Here is a 13373-nt window from a genome sequence, read left to right as displayed (position 1 = left end):
AATTAAAATAAATTAATTAATTTAATAAATTTTAATTTAAATATTTATAAATTTAAAAGAGATAATTTATTTTAAATTAAAAAATTTAATTAATATTTAATTTAATAAATTATTTTATTAAAATAATTATATATATTTATTTTAAATTTAGAGTTATATTTATTAATTTAATAAATTATTTTATTAAAACAATTATTTTAATAAATTATTTTATTTAAAAATAATTATAAATTTATTTTAAATTTAAAAACATATATTTATTTTTTTTATATTATCATATAAATTTAATATTAATATTAATATTATCATTATTAATTTAATTTAATTTAATTTATTTTTAAAATAAATTGAATTAAAGGTAATATAATAAATATTAAATTAATTATATTTTATTCTCTTCAAATAAATAAGTTGAACTAAATATTATTAGATTATATTTTATATCTTAATTAATAAAAATCTATAATCCCATGTAAAAATTAAAAATTAAAAATTAAAAATTTTATATCTCATAATCTTGATTATGTGGTTATTTGATAATTACATAATAATCAAGATTATATATGATAATTTAAATTAAATGCATTCTAAATTCTTTGCTAGTTACTGATTTTATGAATTTAAGTCTACTATTTCTTTCTAAATTCTTTATGAAAAGCATTTGATGGGTTTATTTAACTAAAATATTATTTTTTTTTTATTTTTTTAAAAAATTATAGTATTTAGGAGAAAAGTTCAATTAAATCGAACAAATCAATTGAACCGATCAAATTTAAAAATTCGATTAGATTATTTTAAAATTTTATTTTTTAAAAAAAATTAATTAATTCGATTCGATTTCGATTTTAAAATTTTTTATCCGATTAAATTGAATAAATCGAATAAATTAAATTAATCAAAATTAAAAATATAATTTTTAAATTTTTAAATAAACGAACTTAAAAATTCCTAACTAATTAATAAATCTCCTATAATATTTAAAAATTTTGATTAATTTGAATTTTAATAGAATTAATCAATATTTTATCGATTCCATTTTTTTATTTTTATTTAAAAACTTGATTGATTTGATTTGTTTAAAATAAATTCAATTCAATTTGATTTCAATTAATTCAGTTTGATTTTAACCATATATTCATTAATATTAATCTGGATATAGAAATAATTAAGCACTTCCAAAACGTGGCACCTTGCAACAAGCATGAACGTTCCTCCCTCCGCCAATTCCTCCTACAAATTCTCTCCTCCCTCCTTCCCTTTTCCCTCTTCCCCATCTTCAATAGCTCATAAAGGAACCCTTCCTTCCCTCCTCCTCTCCCCCCTTTTAATCCTCACCCCTCCCTTCTCCTCTCTTCCTTTCTCAATCTCGGTCGGTCTCCTTGTTCTTCCCACGACACAAGCCATGGTGAGCCAGCAGCCACCTCTTTCGATAAGTTTCATAAACCTTTTGTTATATGTCTTTTGTTTTGTGGATGATCTCTGTGTGTTTTGAATTTTTTTTCTCTCTTGGAATTACAATGCAAAAAACCCAGGCGAATTCAGCCTCTGGAATGGCAGTGCACGATGATTGTAAGCTCAAATTTTTGGAGCTAAAGGCTAAGAGGAACTTCAGGTTCATCACATTCAAGATCGACGAGAGGATTCAGCAAGTGATCGTAGAGAAGCTGGGCCAACCAGATGAGGACTACAATGCCTTCACTTCATCCTTGCCGGCCGATGAGTGTCGCTACGCCGTCTTCGATTTTGATTTCGTCACGGATGAGAATTGTCAAAAGAGCAAGATCTTCTTCATATCTTGGTATGAAAAACCACTCAGACATATCCACATACTTTAGACTTAATTGTTCATCTCTATAGGGCACCCGATTCGTCGAAGGTGAGAAGCAAGATGCTATATGCGAGTTCGAAAGACAGATTCAAGAGGGAGCTTGACGGGATCCAAGTCGAGCTCCAAGCAACCGATCCAAGCGAGATGAGCTTCGACATTATCAAAAGCCGGGCTATATAAGACTATCTATCCTTCATGTCCCCTTCCAATTTAAGTTATGTCTTTGATTACTTGTTAAGTCATGGACTTTAACGCTATGTATTGAATTAGGTTACTTAACCATGTCAACGAATTCTATTTGCCCTATCATCTTATTTGTTTCTTCATGGAATACACTGAAGCTTTTGAATGTCATTCCAAATTGGTTCTTTTCATTTGAAAACTAGAGATCAAGACACAAGGTTTGCTATCTTTCTCCATCAATTCGTGCTTTACTTGTAAGAGAATGGATAAATTACATGTCTTCTGGTGGATCAACAAAGCAGAGTCACCATCGGCCAAAAAGAAGTAGAAGCGGCGATTGGAGAAATGGATATGGAAGAACCAGGGATTTGGAATTTCAATTTGTATGATCTAGTGCCATTCTATGGAGATCACGTTACCATATAGGAAGACTTTTTCTAGAAGGCATCTTGCTCCGGACAAGATCTACCAACAAAATCACAAGCAAAACGCCACACAATGAACAAAAAGACGGGATTTTTTACCCCGAAAAAAAGAGAGTAGAAGGAGACAAAAATAATATGACAACATGAACAAAAGGACGAAGAACTTAAAGCATCGAGGATTTATTTCATAACAAATGTAATATTTCGATGATCGTCAGGTTCAATAGATCAGGATTTTAGGGCAAATACAGATCCACACATGGAAACCAAATGTAAGATAGCAGAAAAGCATGGATCAACGCTTACCGGAACCGATCGATTTTAAGGATTTAGGGGTACTCACGGCATGAAGACGGGGACAGATCGTGGAGACAGATCAGAACAGGGAGGGTTTGGGATCCTCCTCGTCGTGGAGAACGGGCTGGCTAAGCATGAGGGGGCGGTCCTTCGCCTCCTCGAGCTCGTCGGAGTCGTCCTCGGTGGTGCTGAGGTTGATGCAGGAGCAGCGCTCGAGGGAGGCGAAGAAGGCGGACACGACGCTGGCCCCGACCCAGCTCGCGACCCCTCCGAGCCCCTCGTAGGTCGTCCCCATGTCTCGGGAATTCTCCTCCGTCGCCATTACCCCGATTCGGCTGTGGAAACGTTGGTAAATACCAACGGCGTCCTTCTTTTTCACTTCGCCCCACGTATTTTATTAATTTAGAAAATGGCTTCGCGCTCACAATTTTTAAATTATAGGACAAGAATCAAAAAACGCCTCTGATTATTTAAATCATGAAAAAGGCGCTCTTTTTTTAAATAAATAAATAAACAAAAATAACGCTCCCTTATATTTTTTATACTAAATCTATCAAAAATGAAGTAGCTGACGTATAACAATTACAACGATCACTAATTTAATACTTCACAATAAAAATATTAAAAAATGACAATTAATTAACTATTATAATAGCAAATTATTAACTGCAATTTATTTTATATGCCATTATACATAATTACACCTAAACTATGCACATGGAATATTCCATTAATTAAAAATAAAATAGAATTTATATATATAGCTAGAAATCAATACTGAAAATCAAAATTTGTGCACTCAAATGCAGAAGAGTATTTAAAATGCAATGCCATTCGCACCAAATATCGTTTAATGTTTGACATCGAGATAGATATTTACTTACAGACACACTTGCTGAATTTTTTTACAGTGTGCCGGAGATGCTCCAATTGAGCTATCGAAGTCGATCGGCTGCTTAAAAAGTAGCAGCAGCTTCTCCCAAACTCAAATTGGAATGACCTCCAAAGCACAAGAAGATGAAATGAGCTAATTGACCAGACGTTGGAAATTGGCACTGCTTGTTTGAAACAGTCACCTAATGTGAGGATCGTAGGAATCGAAGACAGAATCTGGAAAAACTATGGGCAACTTCTTTATGTACAAGATCAACTGCCTAATGTTCTGCCGCGTCACAGTTTCCGCGTCAACTATATCTCGGTTTCCGACGAACACCCATAGATCGCCGGAGTTTACTGGCTTGAGGTTCCCGCGGCAGAAGGGGCACGACTGTGAACGTGAGTTCCTGAAATGAAAGAAACAGAAGTATGAGAATACAGAATGTAAGTTGAACCAGTAGGCTTATCAAACTAAGTTCTATGGAATCCACCTTATAAACAAGATTGTTGAGCGCTTGATTATGACCTTGGTTTGTATGTAAATGCTTCTATGAACTTGGCTGGATTGGTTTTTTAAGTGCAATGCATACAGATGATCTAATATATAGATTTCTAAAATATGGCCAGAAGCAACCAAGTCATCAGCCTGTTATTTACTTGGCCCAGCCTACATTTAGAACAAACCTAAAGAGTAGCCTCATACAGTGATTTTTAGATATATGTTTTCAGCCACAAATTTAACAGGACATAAACAATATAGCATTTCATAAGGATCAATGGGGAAGAGATAAAGCCTGAGACCCTTCTATAGGGGCAAGAGTAAAAGGCTCACCAGAACCATGCCAAGACAGTAGAGAGGGTAAAATTATGAAGGATACTGATACAAATCATTTTTTGAAGTAGATCATTGGGTGCTAATCAGCCTCACTTGCAAATGACTTGAATAGTGTGAGAAACAAGCAATTTTCACAGCCCTCCATCAGTGTATCTTGTGAAGCTATGTTTGCAAACATGGACTTTACATGATATTAAGGGTCCACATTGGCATGCTCATAATTTTCACTTCCCGGCTAAGTTGTCATCCCAAGGTTTGTCACAAAAATGTATACCAAGACAAGAATTTTACCATTCTAAGTAGCATTTCATGCACATTCCATGGCAGCAATTGGGCAACACAATTTTGCTGTTCAACTCCATGCAAATCCCACATTCCTCTTCTCTTTCAGCATCTATTTCAGAGAAGCATTTCCTTTCTTCCTCATCTTTTCGCCTATATCGTTCCATGCATACTGCCTTTTGTTTTTTCGCTTCCATATCAGTGATGCCATTTTGCAGTTGAAGCAAAGAAGGGAAAATCACAGCTGCAAATAAGCAGAAAAATGATTAAAAGTATGTAAGCACTCATCGAGAATAGAACAAAGTCTCTCAAACATCAATCAGTAAGATGCAGTGGTGCGCACTCACCGTAAAACTCTCTAATGGTAGCTTTTCTTTCACAAGTTGACATGGTTGTGGAGCCATCAGCGTGAACCTGTACAACGTGAGTTCTTTGATGAAGAACACAGATCAAAAGGTGAGGTAATTAATTGGGAATATGAAAGCATTTTCAAATCTTGTAAAGCAATGCAGCTGAAATGCTGAATTTGAGACCTTGTATAGCATAATTCTCAAGAGTCCAAGTGCCCCAGCCAGGCTACAATCTGTCCATTGCACTAGAAAAAGAAATAAGTGTGCAGTTGAACTGTATGACATACGCATTTGAAGACATGCACCATCATACTCTGTTGGAAAATCTGAAGCCCTGCGAATTGAAAGAAGCATAAGAAGAATGTAGGCAGCGTGAATAAGAAATCTAGTTTATATTCCTTCCTCCAAATTCACATCGCAAGTGAAAAGGAATTTTCCCTCCCCCAAAAAAGGTCGAGAAGGTAGTCATTGAATTTAATACAAGCAAAGATTGACAAATTTAAAAGGATAAAGCAGTATAGCAATAGCAGCTCAAAGAATACTGAACATCCTCGAGAAATGGAGAGAACACAAGTTTGATAAACTATTAATGAGTCCTCCTTACTCACAGCTCATCATATTTCAACAAACACCATAGTTTGAGTTCTGTTTTCCTTATGTTAACAGAATCTAAAGGTTAGGGGTTGGCTTTTAGAATGTGGGCGAAAAAAGATATTTTCAACATCCACATCAAGAAATCATCAGAAAAATCCAATTAAAAACTTAACTATTTTATTCTAGTACAATCACTCAAAAAAGGGGCTAAAATCAAGAAATTTCTGGCTTTTTCAAAGATGACTAAATATGCCTAATCAAACAAGGTTTCGTTTTGAATTGTAAGGAAAACAACAAAAGCACTTAAAAAGAACCAAAATATTACTAGAAAACGAAGCCTGTTTGATTCAAAACGAAGTGTTGTTTTCCTTACCGACACCAAAAAATAGACTGAGAAAGAAACAAATATTAGCAGCCACAGAAGAACATACAAAGTGTTCGCGTGCTGGATATCGGCTTCCAGAACCTTCAGCGAGTCCTTGAACGATTTCCGCATAGTTCCTCCCGGCAACATCTCCTCTCTCCCTTATCATCCAAAGGAAATCAAAGCACCAAAGGCAGGCCTCCGTCGTCCAAGTCCCAAAGTCAACCTCTTCTTCCCCAGCGCCTACTACTCTCTTCCCCCCAAAAACCCTAGCAGAAGAGCCACCTGCTTCTGCACAATTCTCTCGCTCGCTTCGATCTCACGGTTGGTGATCGGAAAAGGTCTTAACTTTGAGTGGAACAGAGACAGACAGAAGAGGGTCAGCATTAAAAAACACAAAAGAGGAAGGCGGAAAACCGAAGGAACCCCCAGGTGGACGGCTGCGGATGCTCCCGGTGCATCACGATTCGGGATTAAAAGATAAGCTCGAGCGGGAGGGCGAAGCGCTCGACGAGGCGGCCGCGCGGCGCGGACCCACCTCGTACCTTCGAGTGAGTTCTGTGGGCCCCGCCCAGTTGGTGCAGTGGGACCCGTACGGCTGCCAAACCCTTATCCACTGCATCACGATATTTTAACTCCACGTCACACTCTCTCTTCTCGCTGACTTACTTTCGAGAATTTTAAACACGCACCCAAAAGTCTACCTTTTCTTTCATTGAACACACACTACGGGCCGACGATAAAGACAAGCAGAATCTATCCGAAGAGCGACAGGATCCGGGGCAATCCTGGGTGGGCCTGGAAGGTGGGTCGGAGACGGCGACCGGTTCATGAAGCAAAGAATCTTAACATAGAGAAAGGATATATTAATTTAACGGGCTTCAGATTTATTTGGGCCTCCATCATGCACTGGCCCACTGTCCTAATTGGCCCATTTGTCTAAATATTTTAATAATATTTCTTTTGGAGGAAAGCTCGTTTGCGTAGAGAATGTACAGAAGAAATTTTTAGCGTTTCAGTATCAGCATTAAGCACTAAGAGAGGAGTTTAAAACTGTCTGAGAAATCGATTGAAGTTGGACCAGTGAATACTTTTTCTTTATCTAATCATTCTTTTCTGCTTTATACTGTTCAATCTAGCTCAGGGTCGGCTCAAGTCTACATGGGGCCCTAGACGAATTTTTTTTTAAAATAATTATTATTATTTTAAAAAATTTTCTCTCATCCTTTTTTATTCGGACTTGAGATCGACAATGGTGAATTTAATTTTTTTAAAAAATAAATTAAAATATTAATTTTAAAAATAAATTTTTTATATAAAATTAAATTTTCTTACATTGAAGCAAAATTATTAATTAAATTTTCATATTCAAAATTTAATAATAAATTTTTTTCAATTGATAACATTTCTAAATTATTTAATCTTTCTTGAGACATAGTTGAACGTAAATAAGACTTTATTAATTTTAATTTTGAAAAACTTCTTTCTGCTGAAGCTACACTAACATGTATGGTCAGTAATATTCTATAAGTTATTTATGCATTAAGAAAAAAATTTTAATTTTTTTATAAAATTTAATACTTCAAGTGCTGTTTTTAATTCTGGATTTACTATTTCATTTAAATTTTCAATTATATTATTTTCTGAGTTTTGATTTTTATTATTAATAACAAATTTATCAAGTGCGCATTTTTTAGATTCATTAAATTCTTCTATTTTTCTTTTTTTTCATACGTTTTATATATCCAGAATTATATTTTTTAGCCATATTTATATTCAAATAATAATAATAATAATAATATAATTTTCTACTATTTTATGGAAATAAAAATATTTTAGAATTAAATAATAATACAATCTAATTTATGCGTAGCAAAAAGGAACAGATTCACAAAGGGAGTGCTTGGTGCTTACCACTTTTCTTCGGTCCTGCTCTTCTTCAACCGCGACGAGCCGACGAGGTCTAGCGAAGGGGCCTTAATTTTATGTACTTTCTTTAGCTTCCATGTCTTAAAAAATAAGCCCTCAAGACTTCCAACTTTCTAAAAACTTTTCACCCTAAAGAAACACATACATTAATCATTAATCAGATACATTAATTTTCACCCTAAAAAATTATTTAAGGGGCAGAAGAAAGATCAATTTATAATATTTTATTTATATATTCTATCAATATATATTTATTTCTTAATTTAATTCATTTATGAACATGAAAACTATATTTTCATTCCATTTTTCAATCAGAATTATCTCATCATTGATCAAATTAAATGAAGTAATTAGTCTGATTGTTTAATCATCAAAAGATGCCAGTAATTTAATGATGAAATAAATCATAATAATATAAGTCATTTGATAAAATAATAAAGATCATTTAATAAAAAAATCATTGCTCACCGGCAAAGGCGAGAAGGCCGAAGGGTTAGGGCGGGCGCGAAGGCGAAGGGCGCGCAGGGCCGGCTGAAGGCGAAGGGCACGCAAGGCCGGCTGAAGGTGAAGGCGTAGGGTCGGCACTCGGCCGAAGGCGAAGGCGCACTGGCGCAGGGTCGGGGTCGTCGGGCGAAGGGTGCACAGGGCCGGGCAAAGCTGCGAAGCCGTGAAGGCGCAGGGCCGGCTAGCCGAGCGAAGGGTGCGCAGGGCCGGGTGAAGGCGAAGGCGACGGCGCAAGGCCAGGCGAAGGGCTCGCAAGGAAGGGCTGGGCGAAGGCGCAGGCCGCAGGGCGGGGCGAAGGCGAAGGCGAACGACGACTTGGAAATTTCGGTTCAAATCGGGGATTCAGATTTCAGAGCGGAAAGAAGGTGAACAGTTTTTAGGATTTTCTGGGCATTTTAAGGGCTTTTCGAGACTCTAATCGATTAAACCGATTAATAAACTTATTTTAATATTTTTTATTTTTTAATATATATATTGATATATTCAAAGTTGGGCCCTAATTAAAATGGGGCCCTAGGCATAGGCCTTAGTGGCCTATGCCTAGAGCCGGCCCTGATCTAGCTCAGTCTCTACTTGTTCAACAATTCAGAGGCAGATGTAGATGTAAGATCCGTGAATAAGGTGGCTGTTTTGGCAGCATTTTCAACTTTGGCCAGTGGCAGCTCCATCAATGTCGCATGTCGCATGGCTTATTTTCATCGATCAGCAACACTCTTATGAAACTGAAAGGAACACCAAGGCCCCCTAGGCATAGTTTGTTGGTTACGACGTAACAGAGTTATAGAAGAGGATAAGGGTTCAGAAATCCTGACGAAGTCAGAGACCCTCCTGCGTCGTGACTAACTGCAATTTCCCGATTAACCTCCACAAATGATCGGGAGGCCGATCGTGTGGGGCCGTGACGGTGGCAGATTCCACCTTTTGCAGAAGAAAGGAACACCAAGGTCCTCGGGGCTATGATATCGTGGTAGGACATCCAGGTTATCATCTAGGCATCTGCGGTTCGATCCCCAGTTACGACGTATTTATAAGAATTTTCTTCCAAATGGATATCGCAATCAAAAGATATTGAACATCTGGGTTGACCGCTACGTGCGCTTTCCGATTTACCCTAGTGGCCGATGGAAAATTTTCGTAAGACCAGACCAATCATCCTCAAAGATTAAATCAATACGACTGACTGGAACTTATTATTATTTTTGAATGAAACACCAAGAGTACTGTGTGCTTTATGATCTGTCTGGCTTTTTCTTTCTTTTTCATAATGCAGCGAGGGCCATGGCTTGGTTCCCAGCTGACAAACGTGCCTGTTGCATCTCGAGATGCTGGGTCAGGTGGTAGAAAAGCTACCCTGTAATCAAACATTCAAACTATCAGAGTGGCTCCAACAAAATAGCAGTCCAAAATTGTTGGGCAGATCAGTTCAATTCAGTCCAGTCCAAACAACAACTCAGTTTCCTAAGTCTTCGACAAAACAAACCACCACCAAGATACAGATATCAATAATACATAACACAGAAGTGCTTTGAAATACATATTTATGAGATGACAGATGATAAGAAGGCATGAACCCATGAACTTTTGGAATGCGAGGAAGCAGGAAGAAGAGACAGATTAGTGGAAGCACACTAGAAAAAACTGAAGGGTGGAAGAGTGAAGTGATACGTGGGAATCGATAACTCTTTGCCATGTCAAAAAGGCTGGGTCATGGCAGCAGCTGCTCCCTGAGGACCCTGAGCATGTCAGAAAAGTTGACGATGCCGATGAGACCGTAGTTATCTTCGTCGACGACCCACAGGTAGCTCACTCGATGAGCCAGGGCCTGAGCCATTACAGCCACCAGGGAGCTTCCTGGGTAGCACACCTCCGGCTCTTCGGATCTTCTCGCCGTGGACAAGCTCCTTGATTTGACCCTCCGCAGCCGCTTTCCCCCACTAGACTCCTCGTCGGAGGATGAGGAGGTGGTGGAAGGCGAGGATGAGTTGGAGTAGGAGGACAACTCGTCTTCTATTAGTTCGAGCATCTCCTGCAGGCCCTGCTCTTTTAGTCTGGCTTTGATTGCGCGCACAAGGTACTCCGGTGGGGAGCCGTAGTAGTCGATAAAGACCATGAGGTCGCTAGCCGTGAGAGTGGCGATGGCCGCGGCCACGGTGAGGGTGGCGTCGCAGGCGGAGAGAGCGGAGGGGGAGATCTCGCCCAGAAGGCGGCCATTGTCGGTGACGACCGCGACGGCTGCCTGGTCGGAGAGGGCGCGGCGGATGAGGGGGAGGATGGAGAGGCCAGGCTCGTTGCTGCGCAGGGAGTGTGCGTTGGCCGGGCGGACAAGGCCGAGTGCGTCGATGGAGACAGCGGCGATGTGTGAGAAGAGGGCGATCGAATTGAGTAAGTAACGAACGAAGTCCTCATGTGTCAGCCAACAGAAGTCGGAGGCGCCGCCACCGCCGCTAGAATGGACCTTCCTCCTGCCGGCGTAGCGAATAGGGACAACAAGGTTCTGCGCCCCGTCAAGTATCAGATCGACAGCTTCCAACAATCTGCCAAAAAAAAACACGAACAATGAAAAAAGGTGGCAACTTGCAACAAATTTTTTGACCAATCGCAAAGATGCGAACAAATCAGATCGAAAAGGGCAAAACTACGTGCACAAATTCAAGCTTCAGCATCTGAATGAAAACAAAGGCGACAATTCTGATGATCATCCAAAAGACAATGTAGTTCTAATCGATCCATTTCCTTTCTTCTTTAAACACGTTTTTACCAAATCATCGACGGGGAAAAAAATACCCAGAATGCGGCTCAACGTGCCAAACGAAGACGGCGTCCTCGGAAAGGAGGGCGGAGACGGGCCGCTCGAGAGCGGCTGCCGGCGACGCTAGGTTTCCGTCCGAGCAGAGGTAGCAGATGATGTCGGCGACGGAGATCTTCCCAGAAACAGCCTTCTTCTCCGGAACGTCCCCGCCTTCGCCGAGCACACCGAGCTGGCGTTCGCCAGATCGCCTGAGTGCGATTAGGGCTTCTCCGATGGTGATTGCCGATTGCGGCAGCGTTCTCAGCCCTGGCTTACCGATGCAGAGGTCCGACACCTCATTCGACACCAATCTCACTGCCATGCACCGAAAAACTCGAAACCTAAAATCCCAAACAGCAAGAGAGAGAGGGCGCGCGAGAGAGGGAGAGACGGAGGAAGACGAAGCACCTTCGGAATGTAAATAAATAGGCGATCGAAAGAGCCATTTCTCGATAAAGCGAGCAATTTCAATTTACCTCACAAAATTTATACAATTTGTCAATTCGTCCTTGATGGTTGTTAAGATAAATTTTTTTTCCTAAAATATATTTTCATAAATTTAAAATTATTTTAAAACGCCCTTTTAAAAATATTTAAGATTTTTATTGATACCAAAATGTAACTAATAATAATAATATTAATATTAATAATAAAATGACTCAGGTATTTTTTTAGGACAAAATCATATTTGATATTAATAAAATTTTAAGGAGTTTTTTTCTAATATTAACTAACTTATCGAATTTAGTTCATTAAATGAAAATTAATCATTCCCGTTGGTGGTTAGTTTGTGCTATTAATTTGTTGGTTTTGTGGTAGATGACCATTTAAACAAGAGGTTAACTTTTAATTATTTGCATTCAAATTTACCTCAATTTTCATAACTTTTATTCAAATCTATATTTATATTTTATTTTAAAAAATAAATAAAAGAGCAAAATTGGTACTCTTGATTTTTTTTCAGTATTTTATTGAACTGTGAAAGTAAATTTTAATATTACTTAAATCATGTATCCAACTTTCAAAATACTCAAATAATATATAAATATTTTTCTTTTTTCTTTAGATCTATTAATTAATTTCGGACAAAACTGACTAATAGATCTAAAGAACTATGAATAATTTTAAACTAAAATTAATGTATTTTAAAAAACTTCGTTAATGTATTTATGCTTTCGAATATAAATTTAATAGCAAAAATTAAAAACAATTAATTTTTAAACATGTAAAAGCTAAATAATGATTCTTACTAATAAATACTATTAATGGATTTTTAGGACTCCTCTTATTTGAAAAATATCAAATTTTTATATTTCCGAATAGTGTAAGTCTATAAACTAATTAAAATTAATATATTTTTAAAAATCTCATACTTTTAATTTAATTAACTGTTCATTATCAAATTTAGATTTGAAAACCTAAATACATTAAGAAAATTTTTAAAAATACATTAATTTTGATTTGGAGTGATTCGAACTTCTTTAAAATCATAAGTTAATTTCAGACTAAATTGACTGATGGAGCTATAAAGAAAAAAAATATATTTCAGAAATATGATATGTGATTTGAATATTATAAAAATTAAGTATGTGATTTAGATAATACCAAAACTTATACAGTTCATGTTACTATTATTATTATTTTTGATAAAAAGCACCATTTTGATATTTATGATAATTAAGGTCGCTTTCTTAAATTTGTCCGGAAGAAGTCAAGCAATTCATTGAGATGCCACATGCGGACGCCGTGCGAAAACATTGCAGTAAATAGGCAGTAGGTGGTGCGACTGGACCCACCATGTGATCCTATGCGAGCGCGTCAGCAGGAGCGTGTACGGTGAGTGATACTTATTCAATAAAAATAAATTTAAAGAAAAAAAAATCTGTCCACGTTTGATAAGATAAGAACGAAGCACGTATCAGTGTATACGCAGAGAAACAAATCTAGATCGAGACAAAATTGCATTGACCAATTAAAATAATGCTAAACTCTTTTTTTTTTTGTATTTGTCAGAATTTCAATCACTTTGCCGTCGATTTAATCATGTGGATCATAAAATGTTAGTAAATTGTAACAATTGGTTTTTTTTTTTAACTTTTGAATTCTCATGCGAGTTGA

At 37.2% G+C, this 13373-nt stretch overlaps 3 protein-coding genes across 3 annotated transcripts; 1 reads left to right on the top strand and 2 right to left on the bottom strand.

Moving 5' to 3' along the window:
* Nucleotides 1-1532: 1532 nt before the first annotated feature.
* Nucleotides 1533-2008, top strand: LOC141848585 (actin-depolymerizing factor 1-like). The gene is made up of 2 exons (XM_074736633.1): nucleotides 1533-1798; nucleotides 1858-2008. Exons 1-2 carry the CDS (start codon nucleotides 1551-1553, stop codon nucleotides 2006-2008), a joined length of 399 nt encoding a protein of 132 aa, XP_074592734.1. The 5' UTR covers nucleotides 1533-1550.
* A 1539-nt stretch (nucleotides 2009-3547) lies between these two features.
* LOC141811657 (E3 ubiquitin-protein ligase AIRP2-like) lies at nucleotides 3548-6409 on the bottom strand. Its single transcript, XM_074699683.1, has 5 exons — nucleotides 6102-6409; nucleotides 5260-5410; nucleotides 5074-5140; nucleotides 4736-4970; nucleotides 3548-4016 (listed from the first exon to the last, which is right to left on the bottom strand). Exons 1-5 carry the CDS (start codon nucleotides 6182-6184, stop codon nucleotides 3806-3808), a joined length of 747 nt encoding a protein of 248 aa, XP_074555784.1. The 5' UTR covers nucleotides 6185-6409; the 3' UTR covers nucleotides 3548-3805.
* A 3639-nt stretch (nucleotides 6410-10048) lies between these two features.
* Nucleotides 10049-11617, bottom strand: LOC141811872 (CBS domain-containing protein CBSX5-like). Its single transcript, XM_074699945.1, has 2 exons — nucleotides 11252-11617; nucleotides 10049-11001 (listed from the first exon to the last, which is right to left on the bottom strand). The coding sequence occupies exons 1-2, from the start codon at nucleotides 11575-11577 to the stop codon at nucleotides 10173-10175; spliced, it is 1155 nt and encodes a 384-aa protein (XP_074556046.1). The 5' UTR covers nucleotides 11578-11617; the 3' UTR covers nucleotides 10049-10172.
* Nucleotides 11618-13373: the final 1756 nt, after the last annotated feature.

The sequence above is a fragment of the Curcuma longa genome, chromosome 17, assembly GCF_044706935.1.
Source record: "Curcuma longa cultivar G26 ecotype Majalengka, Jawa Barat chromosome 17, ITB_CL_G26_1.1, whole genome shotgun sequence".
NCBI classification, from domain to species: Eukaryota; Viridiplantae; Streptophyta; class Magnoliopsida; order Zingiberales; family Zingiberaceae; genus Curcuma; species Curcuma longa.
This window is presented reverse-complemented; position numbering and strand designations above follow the sequence as displayed.